Genomic DNA, 22,883 nt, shown 5'->3' on the forward strand with positions numbered 1-22,883 from the left:
TTTATTCTTGCTTTCCTTTTTTTTTTCCTGTCTCTTTTTCTTTTGTTTGGTTGCTATTTTTTCTTGGACTGGAGGTATTGTTTGGCTAAATGGTATTGGTTGAATTGCATCAATCCATGCTTCAATTACTATTGTTGTTATTTCTGAGGTTGGTGACTGCACTTGTTATAAAGAACATAAATCATGTTGCCTGTTAATATAATGGCCCTCACATTTGATTATACCTTCTTTAGAAAACCTGTTGCTGGCGTCAGGTAGTGGTGCACCTGGTTGAATGCAAATGTTGCAATGTGCAAGGACCCAGGTTTAAGCCCCTAGTTCACACCTGCAGGAAGAAAGCTTAAGGAGTGGAGAAGCAGTCTTGCATGTTGGTCTCTCTGTCTCTCTCTCTCTCTCTCCCTCTCTCCCTCTCCCTATCTACTTCCACCTTCTCTTTTAATTTCTTTCTTTCTGTCTCTATCCAATAAATAATACAGTAAAAATATTTTTAAAAATAAAATAAAGCCTGTTGCTGTACTTTTCCTGTAATGTTCACTGGGTTGTTGTGAAGTGGACTTAATACACATGCTGTGATTGAAAAATGCTGCTTGTAGTGAGCACCAAATAGATTGCAATGAAAACTCATTTTAAAAATACACAGGCTTCTTTTCAATTAATTAAAAATTAAATTAAATTCAAGTAGCACATTGGATATTTGGATCTGCACCAGGAGGTTTACAGTCTCTTCTGATAATGGAACAGACTTAAATCGCTTTTACTAAAACCACTGTTGGCAAAGAAGTGAATACACTGGGAAACAGGCTAGAGAACTTCAATTTTGTGCCCTGGTGGCTAATTGGTGTCTAACCAGAAGATTGAAGAAAAAACAAGGAAAGAAGATGTTCACCTTGCCCCTGATTTGGATCCCACTGAGGAAAGAAGTGTGGCAGCAATAGCATCCTAAATCTCTTCACATTCATTCCTTTAATAGTGTCAAGCCTCAGACACTATTTTTGCTGACATATGGCAGTCCAATAGCAGCACTGGCTAAGCCTGTTTTCTACTGTGCCAGGTTTGCCTCTTCCCAGTTATGTCACCCTACATATACAGACTTGTTCTTCAAACCTCAGCTGAGGCATCGTTTTCTTTCCATAACATTTTCTTACTTTCACAGGTGAATACTATTCTCTAATGTGCAAACATAATTAATTACATTTTTGAGCACATGCAACATGTATGGATATGTTTACAGGTCATATGTGATACTTTTTTTTTTCATCAGACTGTTTCATCTGTCTGTAGGATCTCACACTAAAAGGACTCCACACTTTGTTCAATTCTCATTTTGTTCTTTTGAAATTAACAAACCTTCTTTAATAAGAAACTTGTATTTTCATTAGCACTGGGATTTATAAAATACACAGTTAGTCCTGTTTACAAAACATCTCACAGTTCTGGATTGTATGTACCTATTGTTATTTCAGATAGGGAAACCAAGTGGTTTAGTGACTAAGGAAATTTTTTCAAGATCCCACATCTAGTATAATGTAGATGCAGGCTAGAGACTGCTTACTGATTATGAGAATTTCTCCCCTGCATCAGGCATATATAGAGGTATTACTAAAAGGGCAAATTCACACACCACAGTCTAGGACCTACAAAGCTATATGATTATGATCCTGGAATTTGCACCTTAACTAACCATACCAATGACTTAGAGAATATATTGTACATTAAGTTTGTCTCTAAACTTGGAATTATTTTTCTTTTCTCTTTCTCTTTCATAAAACTAGAGGGTCGGGAGACAGCATGTGAAGCTACTTGAACCTGGATCACTGCTTGTAGTGACATGTGCCTTTTACCAGGTATACTAATGTCAGGGCCCCAAACTTAGAATCTAATGTAGATCTTCACTCATGGAAATCACTTAATAAGTAGTATTCTGATTCAATATGTATTATCCAGTTACAGATAGATAAAGGATGCTTTTGCAGGCCAGCACCATTGCTCCCCTCATACGTACCCCCCCACATTCCTCATACGCCCTGCCCAATACTCTGCTTTGGTCTAAACTGAAAAATGTGTAGCCTCTGAGGTGGGATAGTTTGAAATGTTATTTTGGAAAAAAAAAAAAAAAAGCTCATCTTTAAAGAAACAAGGAGTTGAAATATTTCTGGGAAGTGTTGAGTAGGAGGGAAGAAAACTAAAACAACTAAAGCCTATCTTAAATAGTCTCTTCATTAAGATGCTATTGGATTTGTTCTTTTGTTTCACACAACTGCGCATAATTATAGTACACAAGTCTTCTAGATCTTCCTGCTATTAAGCATTTAAAAATATCCATTCCAGATTTTCCAAAACAAGTTTCACATATTTAGTAATTATATCATACAAATGTGCAGTACTTTGATTGTATTTATAATAGCAGCTTAAATTTAATCTCTGTTAGGGTTGACAACCATTTCTATAATGTTATTCTGGACATTTCTTTATGAAACAGATGAGAAATAATCCTGGTTGATGGGGAGTTCATGGGTACTTAGAAAAGAACCCACTTTGAAAATTTTCAGGAAAAAAAAAAGAGAACAAAGAATTATCTGAAAGGGTAATAAGAAAAATAATTAGGACTATGAGACACCTCCCCCACATAAGTTCCCAGAATAGATGGAGGCTGCCAGGACTAGCAAGTCACACTCCATTTGGGACAGATCATGAATTAAAATTCAGAAGACTTAGATTTTGCTTCAGTTGAGTTGTTGGGTATCTAAAAAGGTGATAATAGTTCCTGTGGCGATAACTGAGGAGAGAAACTCTTAAGAATAAGTGTGGAAGTGATTCCTGAGTGGTGAAATTTTTCTACTAGATATGCACATCAGAATATTCTGGGTTAAAGCCCTGCCCCACTAGGGGAAGGTAGAGGCAGTCTGGGGGTATGGATCAGCCTGCCAATGCCCATGTCCAGCGGAGAAGCAATTACAGAAGCCAAACCTCTGACCTCTTGCACCCCATAAAGATCTTTCTTTGGGATAAAGAATAGGGAACCTTCTAATGGAGGGGATGGGATATGGCATGCTGGTCGTGGGAATGGTATGAATTGTACCCCTCTTATCCCACGATCTTGTCGGTCATTATTACATCATCAATAATAAATTAAAAAAAGAAGTGAAAAATAAGAAAACACAAAGCAGAACTTGGATTGGGTTTGGTGTATTGCACCAAAGTAAAGGACTCTGAGGTGAGGGAGGAAGGGTTCAGGTTCTGGAACATGATGTCCGATGACCTAGAGGGGGTTGAGTTGCTATGTGGAAAACAGAAATGTTATACATGTGCAAACTACTGTGTTTTGTTTTTTGTTGCTGTATTTTATTATTGATTGTAAACCATTAATCCCCCGATTATATTCCTCCATGAGGATAATTTCTGGAACCATCTGTTCCACCCCGGTTCCATGGCTGCCAGTTCTTAGCAACATCGCCCCGCCAGATATTCGTCGGGATGCGGCATCATCTAAGTTCATTTCCCACGTCTACGCTCGACCGGACCTGCCAATATACTCGGATATCTTCGCCCACCCTGTCCAACGCTTGACGTCTCGTCACCCAATCTGGTCCCCTATGCCTACACTGACTTCTCTGTTCCAGTCTCTTGGAAACAGAGTTGGCAGTCAGCTGAAGTAAAGAACAAACACCTCATCACAGACCCCTGCAAGCGTCAACCTGGCTTTGACCTAGCACGTTATGATTGGGCCCTCCTCAATCGCTATCGAACAGGCCATGGCCGGTGCGCCCGCTATGTTCCATCGCTGGGGAGCCAGAGATGACCCGAACTGCCCCTGCGGCTACAGACAGACTATGACCCACATAGTCAACGACTGCCACCTCTCCAGATTCAAAGGAGGTCTCGAAACTTTACATCAGGCTCAACCTGACGCTGTTGACTGGCTACGGAAGAAGGGCAAACGCTAGAAGAAGAAGAAGAAGAATCCCCCGATTAATAATAATAAGAAAAAAGAATATTCTGGGTCCCTTCCAGAGTGCAGATAGGCCCTACAGGAAGGCCAACTAGTTCAGAGTTTCACAGAATCAGGATCAGGAATACACTTCTATTTTATTACACATGTCAGAAAGTTTTACATGAGGCAAAGGAGACAATTCAGAGATCCACTCTGGTACCAGCGGTTCTAGGGATTGAATGGGGAACCTGATGCAAGTCCAATGCTCTTCTAGTTAAGCACTTTCCGCAGTCAGCAGTATGGTTAGTTTTAAAAGGTTCACAGAGTTTTCTGATTTACCTAATGTTTATAAAATGTGAACAGTTGGGGCAATGAAGTTAGTTTCTACAGCTGGGAAGACAGCATAATAGTTATACAAAGACTTTCATACCTGAGGTTCTGAGGTCTCAGATTCAATCCCCACTACCACCATAAGCTACAGCTGATCAGTGCTCTGGTCTCTTTCTCTCTGTATGTACCTCTCATATTAAAAAATAAAGTAGGGCTGGGGAGACAGCAGAATGGTTATGCCAAGAGACTTTCATGCCTGAGGCTCTTAGTTCCCAGGTTCAGTTCCCAGCACCAACATAAGCTAGAGTTGAGGAATGCTCTGGTGTTCCTCTTTTTCTCCTCTCTTAAAAAATTAAAATAAGCAAAGTAATAAAAGAAAAGAAAGATGTTAGCTTTCTAGACTGACTGACCTGAAATCAAACTACATTCCAGTCTCTTAGTAGTATTATGACTGGAAAAGTCTTTATTTCATTGACTCTTCTTGGTTTCTCTAATTTTAACAAACTCCATCTTTACAAGGGTCCTTCTTGTGTAGGAATGCAAGCAAAAGATTCTAGTTAGAATAAAAATTTTGAAGGGTGTGATAAATAACATAGATAAATGAATGCAATAACATTAGGGAGTCAGGAAGACTGTGGACAATTGGAAAAAGCCTTATTCAATGCATTTAAAAGTTATTTTAAACACTGAGGTGGCCAAGTAAATGTATTTTCAGGCATAAAGTCGAGTTTTAGCCCTATAGTGATAAATAAATACTAGTATTTAAATGTTAGATGGGTTTCTTTGTGTAAAGTATTGCTGAATACAGGACTATGCATATTGATGCAACAAACGTTTAACACCCATTATGTACCTAGAGAGAAATATTAAGAGAACTAGTTCATAGAGATTCAGATTCAGAAAGGATAGATAAATTAAAATGTGCCCATTATACAGTAGTGCAGCGGGTTAAACGCACATGGCACAAAGCGCATGGACTGGCATAAGAATTTCAGTTTGAGCCTCTGGCTCCCCACCTTCAGGGCAGTTGCCTCACAAGCAGTGAAGCAGGTCTGCAGGTGTCTATCTTTCTCTCTCCCTCTCTGTCTTCTCCTCTCTCCATTTTTCTCTGTCATATCCAACAACGACAGCAATAACAACAACAATAGTAACAACAACAATAGCAATAAACAAGGGCAACAAAAGGAAAAAAATAGCCTCCAGGAGCAGTGGATTCATAGTGCAGACATCCAGCCCCAGTGATAACCCTGGAGGCAAATAAATAAATAAATAAGTAAATAAATAAATAAATAATAAAATTTGCCCATTGTAATACTCTTGACAACACATACTATCAAAATTACATTTCCACTTCCAGTTCAGCATTAAGTTTATTTTTTTTCTTCTTCCCTTTCTTCTTTCCTTTTTTCTCTCTTTCTTTCTTTCTTTTTTTTTTTTTGGTAGAGTTACCATGTTACTTTATTACATATATAAACTGATAAACTTTGCTTAGAACCAGATTTCTACCCAGGATGCTGTGACTTCCTGTATTTATACATACAGTTTTAAATATCACTGATGATGAGAAATACTTGGAATTTTGACTTTTTTTTTCTAAAAGAATACATTTTAACTCATTCAGTATGGTAATTTCTCAGAAGCATGCTTGTTTAATTAGTGCAAGGACTCCTTCCAAGTTTGAGATGCCGTAATTGGGAAACAATAACTCATGGAATCATTATGTCAGAGGAACCACTGAACAAATGAGAATCCTCCAAACTAGATTATTTTCCTAGCTAGAGCATATATTATGGGAAAATTTATTTCATTTGACAGAGGACTCAAAATTTATTTTATGTATTAGTGGGAAAGGAAGGAAAACAGCACCACTCTGACATGCGAAATGCTGGGTCTTGAACTGAGGAATTCATGCAGCTAAGTTCATCATTCGAGTTACTATCCTGTCTCTGAGACCACTGTCTAGTAATAGTACAGCTTATGTATTGCAGATTTCTGCTACCAGTTTTTCAGGACAATAGGATAGGTGCAAATTTCTGAGTACTGCATATCACTAACCAGATTAGTAAAAGTATAGTACTAATTATATAGGTATTCAAACTTAATTTTAAAATAATAATTATTTTTACCTTTATTTATTTGATAAAGACAGCCAGAAATCAAGAGGAATAGAGAGACAGAGAGATAGAGAGACACCTACAGCCCTGCTTCACCACTCTTGAAGCTTTCCTCCTGTGGGTGAGGATGGGGGTTTGAACCTGGTTCCTTGCACATTGTAACATGTGTGCTCAACCAGGTGTGCCACCACCCAGCCCCCTAAAATTATTTTTATATATTTTATTTATTTATTTATTTGATAAAGACAGAGAGAAACTGTGAGAGAAACAGGAGACAGAAAGGAAGAAAGAGAGACACCTGCAGCACTGCTTCAAGTTATAAAGCTTCCTTCTCTGCAGGTGGGGACTGGGGGCTTGAATCCAGATCTTTGTACATGGTAACACGTGCACTTGACTGGGTGAAACACCACTTAGCCCTCCCCATCTCACCCCTCAATTTATTTAGATGAAAGGAGCCTTTCATACTGAAAGAATGAAACAACAGTGGAGTTGGATAAAAATAAAACATACATATATAACTATTAAGGAAGCTATCTACACTGTTACATGGGAATCGGGAAGGGGTAAAGTCTTAGAAACAATTTGTAATTTTTTTAGGGGGGCTGGGGTGGGGGTTAAGGGAGGTGGAAGAGTCTGGACCTCATGTTTGAGAAGCTTCTTAACTCTGAGTTGTTTTTTTCATAAAGTTAGAAAGGAGAGAGTAGAGTTGAGAAGAGTCACCAGAGCTTCTTCGTCTAGTGCCATAGCACCTCCTAGGTGGTGCTGGGGTTGAAACCCAGACCTCATTCATGGCAAGGCACAGATTCTACTTGGTGAACTATCTCTCTGGCCCACCTTTATGTTACTGTGAACTTACTCTGACAAGTAATAATAATAAGTCATATAATATTACCTTTGGTCCCAAAAGTTGTGCAGAACACACCAAGAGCCAGCATCACTTACCGTTTTTTTTTTCAAAGCGAAAAGAGTTTTATAGGAAGTTGATTACTACCTGCATAATCGCGCATATAAATAAAAACTATTTTCTAATAGTGAGAATATGGATCTAGGTGCTTAGTAGCTAAGATCTAAACAAATGTAACCTTACAGAGAATAGTAAAAATAAAAAGCCGAAATTTCTACCTCTAACTGTGAGGGATTATTTATACAGTCAAACTGCTATGACTTACGTCATGTAGGTAAAAAATGTGCTCAGGGGCTCCAGAGAGTGATTCCGGAAATACTCAAATTCTCTACAAAGTTTTTTCCTCATCTCAGTGTCAATCTTGGAAACAGTAAGAGGATTCGTTTGATTAGCCAAGAAATTGCCATAATCAGTGGTCTGGAGATGAATCTTCAGATCTGAAATTAAGTGAGACTCCAAGTCAGGTTAAATGTTGAAAAGTATGAACAACTTTAAAACATTGATTGAAATTTGGGGGGGGGGGGCTGAAAAGAAAGACAACATAATGGCTATGCAAAAACCACAGGATAAGAGGGGTACAACTCCATACAATTGCCACCATCAAAACTCCGTGTCCCATCTCCTCCCCTGATAGCTTTCCTAGTCTTTATCCTGCTGGGAGTATGGACCAACGTCATTATGGGGTGCAGAAGGTGGAAGGTCTGGCTTCTGTAATTGCTTCCCCACTGAACATGGGCATTGGCAGATCGATCCATATTCCCAGCCTGTCTCTCTCTTTCCCTAGTGGAGAGGGGCTCTGGGGAAGCAGGGCTCCAGGACACATTGGTGGGGTTATCTGCTCAGGAAAGTTTGGTTGGCATCATGGTAGCATCTGGAACCTGGTAGCTGAAAGGAGAGTTAACATGAGTTTATTAGAACATAAAAATGAGAGCAATATCCATAAAAAAACGAGAACAAGATCCATAAAGATGGGAACAAAATAAGGCCAAGAAAGTCCCCTATAGGAACTCAAATCTGAAATGAGTCTTAATGAGAAATATAAGAGTGGGAGAGGCCCAGGGAGATAGCTTAATGGTTATGCAAAAGACTTTCATGCTGAGGACATAGGTTCAACTTTTGGTGCCACCATAAAGCAGAGTGGAGCAGTGCTCTGGTTAAATAAGCAAAAAACATTAAAAACAAAACAAAAAGAAATTCACATGAACATCATTTAAAAATTCTCACTTATTTTTGTGAACTTTAGAATCACGTGTCTAAATCAGATACTCTGGTTGAAATTGCATTAAACTATATACTTATTTGACAAAGGATGTCATCTTTATGATACTATATATTTCCCCATTTATAAAGCTAGTAATTGCTTCTTGTTTTTTCTTATTTTATCTCCCTGAATATTTTTAAAATATAGATTTCTGTAATTATTAAAAGTAAAATGTAAAAGCAAAAGAATCTGAAAGAAAGAGAATGAAAGAAATATGATGCTCACAGTGCAGCATTTTAGTTTTGAGTAGCAGAGGAGAGGAAGGAAATGGATCCAAGAATAAGCAGAGCCTTGAGAAGGATTTGGTATGACATCTTCCATCTTGAGCATAGCAGGGAACTACTGTGGGCTGTAAATTGCCCCCGTGAGGATAGGTTAAGTTGAACTGACTATTAGACACAGGTTCTTATATACCCAAGGTTCAATGGGTAAGCACTCTAGCAGGTAGGGTAGCTCATGTAATAGAAACTATTCCTTATCTGACTGCAGAATCTATTTACACAGTTCTTGGTTAATTGTATAAAGGTTTACTCATTTTTAATTTTTAAGAGAGAAAGCATCACTCATTTCTGTCTATGTGGTACCAAGGATCAAAACTAGTACTTTTTACTTCACAGCCCTGTGACCTAGCCCTAGGTATCTCCCCAGCCCTAATTAAATTGATTCTCCTCTCCTCCACCTCCACCTTCTTTTTCTTTTTTCTTTCCTTCCTTCATTCCTTCCTTTCCCTCACTGTGTTCCCCCCACCAGATTTATTGCTGGGGCTAGGTCGCCTGTATGATGATTCCACCATTCCTAGTGGCCTAGCCATTTCTTACTTTCTCCCCTCCCTTTCTCCTTTTCTCCCTTCCCCTCTTCTGACCGTGAAATAGAGAAGGAAAAAGATGGAGAGACATAGGCAGCCTTGCTTCACCCCTTGTGAAGGTCCTGCAGGTGGAGACTAGAGAGGAGCTTGAACCTGTGTCCTCATCCATGGCGAATCCTGAGCTCTACTGGTGCACTACTGCCCAGCCCCAATAAAGTTAATTTTTAACAATGTTATTTTTGCCATTTCTTGTTTGGCTTTATTTTGCAATTTGGACTTTTATACAATTTGACAGCTTGCATAAGTGAAGAATATTTGCCAACAGAAGTGACACAAATGGTATTTTTTTTTCAAAACCATGATATTTTGTTCCTGTGACATATGCTTCTTTTAAACAGAATAACTTGCAAACCTTTTCAGTTGCCAGTGAGATCCTGGAATTAAATGTTTCAAGTGTTTCAGATTGCATGGTAATCATGTAATATTGTAGCTGGTGGAGAGGCAAATGGACCTTTTTCCCCAGCACCAAAATAATCCAAGGGATACTTCTATTCAGAGTATAAGAATAGTTTATGATCTGCAGTGTTTGCTGAGATGATAGACTACCAATAATTATGCATATAGTTCCATAGCTTTCAAATGAAATCACATTTGTGCCCCCCCCCCCCAGTATTTTTCTCAAGTGTTTACTCAAGTAATTACGTTATGAATAGGATTCTCTGGTCAGATATGTTTGAAATAAACATGCTTTTGAACTGTAGGAACTGAAAGCTTTTTTTGAAATTTCTTTTGGGGGATTAATGTTTTACAGTCGACAGTAAATACAGTAGCTTATACATGCATAAAATTTCCCAGTTAACAATAACAATACAATACAATAACAGTGCAACCCCCACTAGGTCCTCTGTCATCCTGTTTCAGGACCTGAATCCTTTCCCCCACCCACCCGAGTCTTTTACTTTGGTGCAATACACCAACTCCAGTCCAAGTTCTGCTTAGTGTTTTCTTTTCTGATTTTGTTTTTCAACTCTGAAAGCTTTTAATACATTAGACTGAGTGATTTCTTTGCAAAGGGTATGGTACAGATCTTACAGAGCCACTTGAAAATAGCAGAGCCAATCACAGAGCACACTTTGGAAAGTTATACTGTTAATTTTATTCAGATAAGTATTGTGGTAAATTACATTTTTTTTTTTCTAACTCCATGGGACAATGAAATCCTTTTCAAAATGTATAATCACTGGCAACTAACACAGTTTTAGAAAGTCCACATCCTGATAAAATAAAACGAGTATATTATACTGTCATAACAAATAGACTATACATTTAGTAGTATAAAGGGGTGGGGGTACTTAGCATAATGGTTATGCAAAGAAACTTTCATGCCTGAGGCTCCAAAGTTTCAGATTCAATCCTCTGCACCACCATAAACTAGAGCTGAGTAGTACTCTGGAAAAAAAAAGAGTGAAGTACTCAAGGACAGGTGGAAGGATCTCAAGGACCAGTGGAAGGATCCTGGTTGGAACCACAGGATCCCCACCTGCAGGGGAGTCACTTCACAAGCGGTAAAGTAGGCCCGCAGGTGTCTATCTTTCTCTCCTCCTCTCTGTCTTCCCCTCCTCTCTCCATTTCTCTCTGTTCTATCCAATAACAATGACAATAATAATAATTACAACAATAAAGCAACAAAGGCAACAAAAAGGAATAAATAAATTTTAAAAAAGTGTAGTAGTACGTATGCTGGCATATGTACACAGGGATAATGTAAAAATGTATCTTATGTGAGTTATAGTTCACTGATTTCAAAGAACTGCCTGAAATCACGTGTAAGGACAATGACTTGGGACAAGATTTTATTTTTCCACCAGAGTTGTTTACACTGGAGACTTGTGCTAGCACCATTCTACCACAGTTTTGCTTTCAATAGAGGCAGAAACAGAGAAGGAGGGTGGGGGGGGGGTAGCATAATGGTTATGCAAAGAAACTGGGACTTTGAAGCCTCAGGCATGATATTTTCTTCAAGCCCCCAGTTCTGCCTGCAGTGAGGAAACGTCTTCACAAGCAGTCAAGCAGTGTTTCAGGTCTTTCTTTTGCACTACCTATCTTCCCCTTTCCTCTCAATTTCTCTGTCTCTATGGAAGAAAAAAAAGAGAGAGAGAGACCAGAAATAAAGGATTCATAGTGCAGTCACAAAGCCCTGGCAATAACACTGATGGCAAAATTAATTAATTATTTGAAAAAGAGCCCAGGAAAATAATATTATTCTGATCTTAACAGATAGTTTTAGGGAGATTAAAAACAATGTTAATTATACAGATAATGCTTTATCACTGAATATTACCCTTCAACCTGGACAAAAATTCCCATTCCATAGAAAAATAAATAGGCTCAGAGAAATAACTTGTGTTTTCCATGTTTGCAAATATTTTCTCAGAAGAATTAAACATGTCACTTATCCTATTCAATGTCTTCCAGTTCCGTAATCACATCATCAATATCTTTCAAAAGAGTTTCCATGTTTAAATTCCAGTCTTATCTTTAGGTATTCTAGTAATACAGTCAAACTGCTTTATCCCCCACCCATATTCTTGTTCTTCTACATACTTCATTAGTTCCTCCTGTAGGCCAAGAATGTCTAGTATCTCAGTTCTCCGAAGGACCACACCCTCCCATTTTATTGATGTTTTTCCAAACTACTTCAAGATTTGGTTCAACTTTGAGTATCTACTCTCACTAAGGAGTTTAACTGTTATATTTTTAATAGTTTTTACTTATCTATGTACTTTCAACAAGTTAGCTACTTAAGAGGGTGAATAGTGTATTAGTTAACCACATTCTCCTGTGGAGAATCACCCAATACAATTTTATCACATAGATGCACTTTTTTTTTTTTATTACAAGTAGATTTAATTTTTTATTTAAACCTGGAACCAATATACAATGGTTAAGAACCTCATTACATCCATCAGCACCTGTTATTAAGGTTGGAAGTCCTTATTTTGATTTTTTTTTTTTAAGATTCATTTTGTTGTTTACATATGAGAGAGAGTTTCACATGAAACAGAGACAGGAAAGAAGCCAGAGCATGCTGTGGTACATGTGGTGCTGGGGACTGAACCAGGAGCCAGGAATATGAGCTGAATGCTCTACTAGTTTGGCTGTTTCTCCAGTAAACTTCATTTTGATTCTCATTCATCAGAATACATGAATATTTCCAAACAAACAGATGTACTCTGAAGGAGAACAGAATCAACAACATATACCATATGCTAAACACCTTTGATCATAAATTGGGAAATATTGTTTCAGGAAGTCATAGGTCTAACAGAAAAGGAGAAACTAATTCTTATTGCTTGTGCAAGTTTTTTTTTTGGGGGGGAGGGGAGGGGGTAGGGGGCACTTATGTTGTCAGGACTTCCTAAATTCTTACAAAGTTTACAAAGCACCTTCAAAAATTTCTGATCCTCCAGATAACTGGGAGTTAGGCCAAGGAGATATCACCTAAGAATTAAATAAGAAAGCACCAAGTCAGAAGTTAAACAACAGACTACACTTCCCAAAGTCAAAAGCTGAGACAGATTTGAACCTGAACATATAGATATTTCTAATGAGTGTAAAATACAACCTTAGGCTAAGAGAAACCAGGAGAGAGAAAAGCATAAGGAATAATTCATGCCTTAAAAAAGAAAGTACTTTAAAATTAAAAAAATCAACTTCATTGAAATATAGTTGACAAAACTTAAATATTTTTAAGTGTTCATAATGGTGATTTGATAAACAATGAGTTAGGAAAGGGTTCCCTCAGTTTAGTTAATCTGCAACTTAATCAGCTCTTAATATATATAGTACCCTCCCTTTAAGAAACTTGTAATATAGGAATAGATCCAGTTATTCATTCATGAGTTAAGTCCCAAAGTTTGATGATTCACAGAGCTGGAGAGACAAGTGAGTCAAATGGTCTTTCTCCTGTGACATACGAATGTTACCAAAACTATACAGAATTGGTCCCATTATATAGAGTACAGAGTGGGAGAGCTACTCAGTTTGACTACAATAGAGTCTCTGTAGGAAAGGATATATAGAGGAAGACTAGGGAGTGGGAACAACTCTAGACAAATAGGATGGAGAAGAACATTGATAACAGAAGGTGGGGAAGGTAGTGTAAAGGTTTCGCTAAGAGGCTCTGTGTCTGAGCCTCTAAAGTCCTAGGTTCAACCCTCAGCACTAAGAGTTAAGCAGTGCTCTGGTGAAAAAAAATTGGTGACTGAAGAAATAACTTTTGAAAAATACAGAGGTTCTGAGGAAATGCTTGTAAGACAGAACTATCTGCTTTAGCTTTTTAAATCAAGAGTAAAATTTATCCTGCCTGGTGAGTGCATTTTAAGTTTTTGAACTGAGAAGTAATCATATTAAATATGCACCTTTAATACAAGACTTAGAAAGTGCGAATAGTGTTTAAGGGATCACAGAATAACTGTGAAATTTATTTTTGATTTAAAATTTTTACTTTTTAATTTTAAAACAGTTAATAGTTACACATACAAGGAAGTAGTAGAGGACCATTTGTCGTCCATCTGTCCATCTACTCCCCATGAAGGTCACACATTCCTAATCTCAGGTAATCCAATTTCTTTGCATCTAGATACTCATAGAACACACTTTAGAATTTTATGACATACAAACTTTTCCTCTTTACTTTCCTTACTTAAATACATGGCAATCTCCCTTGACTTCCCATCTATTTTATTTTATTTTATTTTATTTTATTTTATTTATTTTATTTTTGTCATTTTGGTATATTCACTGTTGTGGGATAAGTTTTTCTTTAGATAGAGACAAAAGGAAAGAGATAGAAAGAAAGAGAAGAGAGAAAAATACAGGACCAAAGCTTTCTTCAATGCAGTGAGAGCTATTCTCCAGGCTCTCAGTTCTTTTAAGAGTGATACATATATATATATTCCATTATGTGAATGCCTCATATTTTTAAAAGTTTTTCCTTTCAGATAAACATACTGAATTTATTCCATCTTTTGCTAAGCCAAACAATACTATATGAAATTCCAAGGTCAAATGTATGTGCCATTTGGAATTTTGATACATACTGCCCAGTCATCCTTATTAAAGATACTTATTTTTCCAACTTCATTTTATTTTTACCAAATCACTGCTCATCTCTTGTTTTTAAAAAAAATCTTTTTATTTATTTATTATTGGACTGAGATAGAGTGGAGAGGGAGATACAGAGAGGGAAAGAGACAAAGACACCTGCAACCCTATTTCACTACTTGTGAAGCTTTCCTCCTGCAGGTGGGGACTAGGGGCTTGAACCTGGGTCCTTGTGCAGTGTACCACGTGTGTTTAACTAGGTGCATCACCACCTGGCCCCTCATCTCTGGTTTACAGTGGTGTGGGGGACTAAACCTGGGATTCTGGATCATCGAGCATTAGAGTCTCTTTGCATAACCATTATGCTATCTCTCCCACTCTATTTTTTTTTCCAATACTTTTATGCCTTAGAGTGGGAATCCTTTTAGGAAAAAAAGAAAAACTATGCCTCATTCAATTTTGCTTTATCAGGAGTTTTAAATATACAGTTGGTTGTTAAATTTATTTCCACTTGAAGTCACAAGTGAAAAGGAATGAAGGTCATATCCCTTGAAAGAGGAATAATTATTAGCAGGATGCAATCAGCAATTCTTTTTTTTCCTCCTAACATATAATGTCAAATATAATAAAGTAAATGAGTAAACCTCAATCCAGAATGCTCTCCCCACACTCAGATCCAACAAGCACTATATTTTGGGGGGTGGGGGGAAGTATCGCTATTTTTAAGTTCTAAGATTCTAAAGTATTATTAACATTACTAGTTTTTCTGAAGAAGAAGGAAGAGGGGAAGAAGAAGAAGAAGAAGAAGAAGAAGAAGAAGAAGAAGAAAAAGAAGAAGAAGAAGAAGGGGAAGGGGAAGGGGAAGGGGAAGGGGAAGGAGGAGAAGAAGGAGAAGGAGAAGAAGAGGAAGAAGAAGAAGAAGAAGGAGAAAGAGAAGGAGAAAGAGAAGGAGAAGGAGAAGGAGGAGAAGGAGAAGGAGAAGAAGAAGAAGAAGGAGAAGAAGAAGGAGGAGAAGGAGGAGGAGGAGGAGGAGAAGGAGAAGGAGAAGAAGAAGAAGAAGAAGAAGAAGAAGAAGAAACGACAGCAATCTTACTGTAATTCAAGTAAAAAATCTGATAAAAATAATGGTATTACCTCAAGAAGACATGGTTAGAAAAAGACTTAAATGAGCATTTCTAAAGTGTGTATTAGATGAAAAAAGTCAATTTAAATAGGCTATACACTGTATTTGGAACAGCACAATTATGGAAAGAATAAAAAAAGTTGTAGCCAGCTAAGGGTGTTGAGAGGAATGATTACGAACAGGCAGTACACAGAGAATTCTTAGGGCACTGAAAGTTGGTCTTTATTACTATAATGATGATTTATATTATACATATGTCCAGACCTCTAAAATATACAAGGCCAGTAGAAGTCCTAATGTAAGACTTTGGGAAGTTATGATATGTTGATGTAATCCATCAGTTGTAACAAATGTACTACTCTTGTTATTGATAACAGTGGTGACTGTGTATGTTTGGTGGTGGTGGTAGTAGGAGGAAATAAAAGAACCCTCTGACAAGGTCTGAGGAAAAAGCATGCAAAAAGATTTCCTGTCTGAGACTCTGAGGTCCTAGATTCCATCCCCAGCACTACCATAAGCAAGAGTGATCCCTGCTCTGGTTTCTCTCTGTATTTTTCTCTCAATATCTCTCATAAACAAACAAACAGATCTTTGGCAGGAGTTAGTTCAGTGGTGGGGCACAGGACTTTTAAGTCTGAGGTCCATGTTCAACCCTTGGCACCACATATGCTGGAGCTCAGCAGTGCTGTGGTATATTTATGATATAAATAAACAAATAAATGAATCTTGGGTCAGCAAAATAACTCATTTATAGTGAACCTGCTTTTCATACACATGACTCATTTTCTTTCCCTCTCCCTTTCTCTCTCTATCTGAGAAAGTCAGTCCAGAGCAGTGAAGCCCTGGTGACAAAACCAAAATCGTACAAAGAAAATTGGGCTGGATATATGGCTCAGTAGTATCAAGTATATGCAAATCATGTGTTCAGATCTTGACAGTATGTTAAAACAAAACAAAACAAACAAAAAAGCATTTCCCTTGTCAATTCTGCTGTGAGCCTAATAATTTTACTTAAAAAAAATAAAGTCTGAATTTGAAAACTGGTAGTGTTGATTTTTTTAAAGATTTTAAAAATATTTATTTATTCCCTTTTGTTGCCCTTTTTTATTGTTGTGGTTATTATTGTTGTTGTTATTGATGTCGTCGTTGTTGGGTAGGACAGAGAGAAATAGAGAGAGGAGGGGAAGACAGAGAGGGGGGAGAGAGAGACACCTGCAGATCTGCTTCACTGCTTGTGAAGTGATTCCTCTGCAGGTGGGGAGCCAGGGCTCGAACTGGGAACCTTACTCTGGTCCTTGTGCTTTGCGCCACCTGTGTTTAACCCGCTGCTCTACTACCGGACTTCCGTGTTGATTCTTTTAAAGGATATTCTATTCTGCCTCATCATTTTAGTTCTAAGTCACTTATAAGATTAACATTTCTATGTAAATGTAGTTTTCCAGCAGTGCCACTAGCAGAAGTCATGTGAACTCACTTTCTGCTCTTGGCCCCCAGAATGGCTGAGTCACAGAGGGCCCTTGCAATTGACTCAGGACTGTTATTCATGGACAAGCCTTGGAAAGGATGAATGGTTCTGACCACACTCCGCCTCTGCATGCATAGAACTGAGCACAACTAAAAATACTAGGATTTTTTTTTACAGATTTTCTGAAAAATCTTCATTTTCTTTCTTCCACATGTATCTGAAATAATAGGTGTGTGTGTGTGTGTGTAGATAGATGTATGTATTTTTATGAGTAGTTCTAAAGAATTAGTTGCTAAAAGGACAATTTTATTTAAATAAAGGCAAGTTTAATCTTTACCAATTAACATTTCTTACAAAGTACATCCTGTAACATAGTGCTATTATTACATTGATTTATCTATTTTTTTAAGTTTATGTATTTATTAATGAGAGAGAACTAGACATCATTCTGGCATATGGCATATTGGGGATCCAATTCAGGACCTTAAGCTTGAGAATTCAATACCTTTATCCATTGTGCCAGGTTCTATTTTGTTTATTCATAATGTGCATGATACCTATTTTGTACAAAAGTAAACAGGAATCCCAAATTTTCATTGTAACAGATACATCCATTTAATTAATCTTTCTTTTCTTACCAGAGCACTGCTTGCTATGGTTTATGGTGATATAGGGATTAAACCTGGGTCCTCAGGCATGAGAGTTTTCTTTGCATAACAATTATGCTATCTACCTCACCCCACTGATTTCTTTACATCTGCCCCCACTCCCTTTCTTTCTCTTTTATGGCCACCAGGGTTATTGCTAGGGCTAGGTATTTGCATGATTTATCCACTGCTACTAGCAGCCATTCCCCCCCCCCCTTCTTTTATTTGATAGGACAAAGAGAAATTGAGGGAGGAGAAGAAGATAGGGAGAAAAAGAGACACCTGCAGCATTACTTTACAGTTTGTGAAGCTTTCCTCTTGCAAGTGGGGTCTGGGGGCTCAACGTGGGTCCTCACACATGATAAAATGTGTGCTCTAATGGCCTTTTCATCCATATTAGAAGATTGGTCTTCTTATAGCAGATTTACAGATCCAACAGTTACATTGCTTTTCATAGATGATTTATTTCAAATTTTTCTATGAAATAAACAGGTAGGGATATATGTATTTCCTATATCAAAACTTTGGCTGACCTCAAAGCATCACATTCAGAGTCATTTTCATGGAAAAAAGGGATCAGTTATCTTCGTCCTACATTGCTGACAGTGTATTAGGTTGATCATAGCCATTCTAAGTCTCACTGTCCTAAACTGTTAACTGGGGACATTAATTTTCTCAACAGCCATTTGTAACTTAGTTTGATGACTCATGTTTCTGCAACTCTTCAAAGAATAGATAGTCATACAAATTCAAAAATATTTATGAAATAAAAAAATATATATGTGTACACACACACACACACACACACACACACACACACACACACACACACACACACACACATATATATGACTATTGGGGAAAGAAAGAAAATGGAATCCGGCTGTGGTGCACCCAGCTGAGCCCACACGTTAGGGTACACAGTCCTCATCTTCAGGGAGGAAACTTCACAAGTGGTGAAGTGCCGGTGCAGGTGTCTCTTTTTCTTTCTATCTCCCACTCCTCTCTCAATTACTCTTTGACCTGTAAAGTAAAATGGAAATAAAGAAAAAGAAAAAAAAATGGCTGCTGGGAGCAGTGGATTCATAGCTTAGGGACCAAGTCACGGTGATAACTCTAGTGGCAATAAATAAAGAGAGATGAGAAAAGAAAAGAAATGAAAAGAGAAAACATGAGGCCCAATGACCATAAAGGAATGATGTATATGTCACATTTTCTTTTTCAAATAATATTTATTTATTTATTCCCTTTTGCTGCTCTTGTTGTTTTATTGTTGTAGTTGTTATTGTTGTTGTTACTGATGTCATCTGTTGTTGGATAGGACAGAGAGAAATGGAGAGAAGAGGGGAAGACAGAGAGGGGGAGAGAGAAAGATAAACACCTGCAGACATGCTTCACCACTTGTGAAGCGACTCCCCTGCAGGTGGGGAGCCAGGAGCTCGAACCGGGATCCTTACTCTGGTCCTTGCACTTTGCGCCACCTGCGCTTAACCTGCTATGCTACCTCCTGACTCCCTCATGTCACAGTTTCTTAACCAGGATTCAGGGATAGGTTGTTTGTTTGTTTGTTTGTTTTTTCCATAGCACTGCACAGCTCTGGTTTATGGTGGCGCAGGGGATTGAATCTGGGACTTTGGTGCCTTAGGCCTGAGGGTCTCTTTGCATAATCATTATGCTATCTACCATTACTTCAGGGATAGCTTTAAGTCGTCTAGGCCCCTAGATAGCATATGGAAAATTCTGCTTGTATTCATGTATGTATATTTTTCTAAGTCTCAATCTTTAGGACTACAAAAGGATCTGAAGCCTTTCCTTCTCTCCCAGTTGAAGTTGAAGGTACCAAATTTAGCTCAGGGCATACATTGATTATAGATTTGTGAACCTCATTCTTCTTTGCCTTCCACAAAGGCACTAGGCAGAAAGAATTTGGGAACTACCTTAAAGTTCCTGATTTTTACCTTTATTATCTTTTAACTTTGTAGCATTCTTTAAATGGTTTTAGAATGTTTGTCCTTGGTTTCTCCTAGAATCCTTTAGTGAATGGACTAAATAAAAATAATGTTTTGAATCTCCAAGACACTTTACAGTTTGTTTAAATTTACATTACTTAGGCCATTTGAAAACTTGTCTGAAAATTAAATAGAATTTATTCAAATGATTCCACTCAGAAACACCTACTTTCCACTAAGTTCTTTGTTTTTTTCAGCTAGATTTTATGCAAATTTTTCTTGACATATTAACATTTTCTAGTCACCAAGGTCCTATTTAATATGCTTAAGCGTACAGGATTTGGGAGTTGGGAGTATATTGTAATCTTTTTATATCTAACATAGTTACTTATCTCCTGAGAGATTTTTCTAGTTGTTTCCATTCCTACTGAAAGGATAAGATCTATCTCAACCTGCACTGCTCTGCCTAAACTTTGGTAACAACAGGACAGACCATCAACAAAGTAACCTAAAGACCTGTTATCCCAGCTTGAAAAGCCTGCAAAGTTACCATCAGGAGGTTTTTTTTGGTTTTGTCTTAGAGTTCTTTTCATAGTAGTATGAAGTCCTATTGTTTTCTTGCACTTTATAGACTAGTTTTGAAGTTTTAAAGTACCACATTGTGGAAATATATTAATTTTGTAACTACATTTCAAAACAAGTGAAAATTAAAAAAATATATTATCTTTATTTTATTTACTGGATAGAGACAGCCAGAAATCAAGAGGGAAAGGGGTGATAGGGAGAGACAGAGAGACACTTGCAACACTGCTTCAACACTTGCAAAACATTCTTCCTGCAGGTGGGGACTGAGGGGCTCAAACCTGGGTCCTTGCACATTGTAGCATGTGTGCTCAACCAGGTACACCACCACCTGGCCCCGTCAAAACAAGCAAAAATTTTTATAACAAAAATAATATATCAAATATGTAAAATCTTTAGTAAGGTTTTTGCGGCCAAAAAGTAATTTCCAGGGAGCAGAGGGAAATTAGATGGTGTTATTAAAAGAATAGAAAATTATGGTTATACTGATGAAGATGTCCTATAAATTAATTTTGACTAAAATCTTGTGAAGAGAATAAATCTTGGGTTAAGTATCTACATTACTTTCTCTTAAATGCAAGTAAGAGTAACTGGTAAAAACAGAAACAAAATGTTAGAAGAAACATTTAGAGGTGATACAGGTAGACTTATGACATAGATTGTAAAGATGTTCTTATGATATACTAATTGCTAAATATCAATTTGTATACATTAAATATGTACACATTATCATATGTGAAGTATACCTTGATGAAATGTTTTCTTAAAAGATAAATTCTATTTATTGAGGTTTCCCATCTTGCTTATTTCTTATTTATTTGAATAGAGACAGAAAGAAGTCAAGAAGGGAAGGGGAGATTAAGAGGGAGAGAGACACCAGCAGCATTGCTTCACTGCTTGAAAAGCTCCCCTCCATCCTCATACATAGGTGGGGACTGAGGGCTTGAACTTGGATCCCTGCTCATTGTAATATGTGCTCTCAATAAAGTGTGCCACCATCTGGCCCCTTCTTATGGTTTTTAATGTGATTTCTTACATCTTACCTTATTTCTGTAAATAACCTTGGCAAAACAGGCACTGCCACAACATTTTATCTAATGAGAAATCTGAGACTCAGAGACTGTGAGCCCCAGGCCATCTACCTAGAGTGTCAGAGCTTAGTGTGTGGCATTAGATCTGAGGGCTGACCTCACTACATGTCTACCTCTTATTTCTTTCTTTACCTTAGAGACAAACCTCAAATTCTAAAATCAGAGCATACATATGAAGAAATTGGAGCTAGAACAAGATCCTTAGCATTTCCCTCCACCCATACAGTTCTGTGCAGTTTGTTGTAAGTCCTTCTCTACATAATATTTGTAAATACAAAAAAGGAATATACACAGTACTACAATGAAAACCAAATATATATATGATTTTGCCCCCAGAATTATTGGAGACTGAACTCATACTGTGCTTTACTACCAAGCCACCTCTGTGGCCTATTTTTTGTGGAGTTAAGTGGCGACCAACACACTACTCCACCACCATCTGAAGAGATCTTCTTATTGTCATGTGGTACTGGGAACCCAACCCAGGGCCCCATCCAGCAAGTCAGGCTCTGTATTGCTGAGCTAACTCCCCAGCCCCATTAAGGTATTTTAAAAATGTGTAATACTGTAGTTCCTTATGCAGACATTAAACATCTAGGTAAAAGGGTGTAAATAATGTAACTTGAAAATAGTGAAAATAAAAAGTTTTCAAGGCTATCCATAACCATTGCAAAGGAATATGAAAATATTTGATGACAAAATATTAATCACCATGGTTTTTGCCTCCATTCTACTGAAAGGAAATGATTTCACTTAAAGAAGATAGAAAATAAGAGATGCAATTTCCCTCTGGTACAAATTCATAAGCCCTTAATTTTCAGACTCATAAAATCAGAACCTACTTTGTCTGGATTCTGACCTCTCAGAACATGAAGTACAATTCCTGCATCATGCTTTCAGGAGGCAACATCATTACCTTCCCCTTCCCACTCTCTTCTCTTTCCATACTGACAAGTGTGTTTCTTACCTTCTAGAGTCTCACACTGGACCAGGTTGATGTAGTCTTGTTTGGTCAGGAGACCGGCTTTGCACCCTCGCACCAGCCCTTCCAAGTATCCATGGTCCACATTAAAGTACAGCTCAGCACATTCAAGCATGGCTAAAACAGCCCGATATCCCAGTTAGTCCCAAAAGACTTAGACTAGCCTGGAAAATTGAACTAGCAGTTATGGGAAGTTATCAAGAAATAATCTATCAGCTGACAGTCAGGACTTTCTGTGACTAGTTTCCTCCAGTCTCCATGGGTTTCTATTCAGCATGCTCAACCCTGTTTTCACAATAATGAATCAGCCCATAAACTCAGGAAACAAAGCGCCACAGGGAGGAGCAGGGGAGAGGCAGGGGAAGGGTCAGGGCTCTTATCTCACACTCCCTCACAAAGGCCCCTTCCCAGCTTTGCTATCTGAGGGCCTAAAACACTGAATGTTTAGTAAACATTCCTTCCCCTCATCTGAACATCTAATTTTACAACTGTGAATTGAACTTGCCCTAGACTTCTTAAGTGATTACTATTATCCACACATTACCATGTGCAAGAACTGCAGTTCAGTCTCATCCTTGCCCCCAGTGGGTGGG

General features: G+C 37.8%; 1 protein-coding gene across 1 annotated transcript in view; it reads right to left on the reverse strand.

Annotated features, from left to right (window-relative positions):
* ATP6V0D2 (ATPase H+ transporting V0 subunit d2) overlaps positions 1–22,564 on the reverse strand; it is a 43,374-nt gene extending 20,810 nt beyond the window's left edge. Inside the window, exons 1-2 of the mRNA XM_007535349.3 lie at positions 22,276–22,564; positions 7,545–7,716 (exon numbers count right to left, since the gene is read on the reverse strand). Coding sequence (XP_007535411.1) covers positions 7,545–7,716; positions 22,276–22,405 — 302 coding nt within the window. The 5' untranslated portion in view covers positions 22,406–22,564. The remainder of the gene's footprint in view (positions 1–7,544; positions 7,717–22,275) is intronic.
* Between the last annotated feature and the right edge of the window lie 319 nt (positions 22,565–22,883).

The sequence above is a fragment of the Erinaceus europaeus genome, chromosome 1 (assembly GCF_950295315.1).
Source record: "Erinaceus europaeus chromosome 1, mEriEur2.1, whole genome shotgun sequence".
Lineage (NCBI taxonomy): Eukaryota > Metazoa > Chordata > Mammalia > Eulipotyphla > Erinaceidae > Erinaceus > Erinaceus europaeus.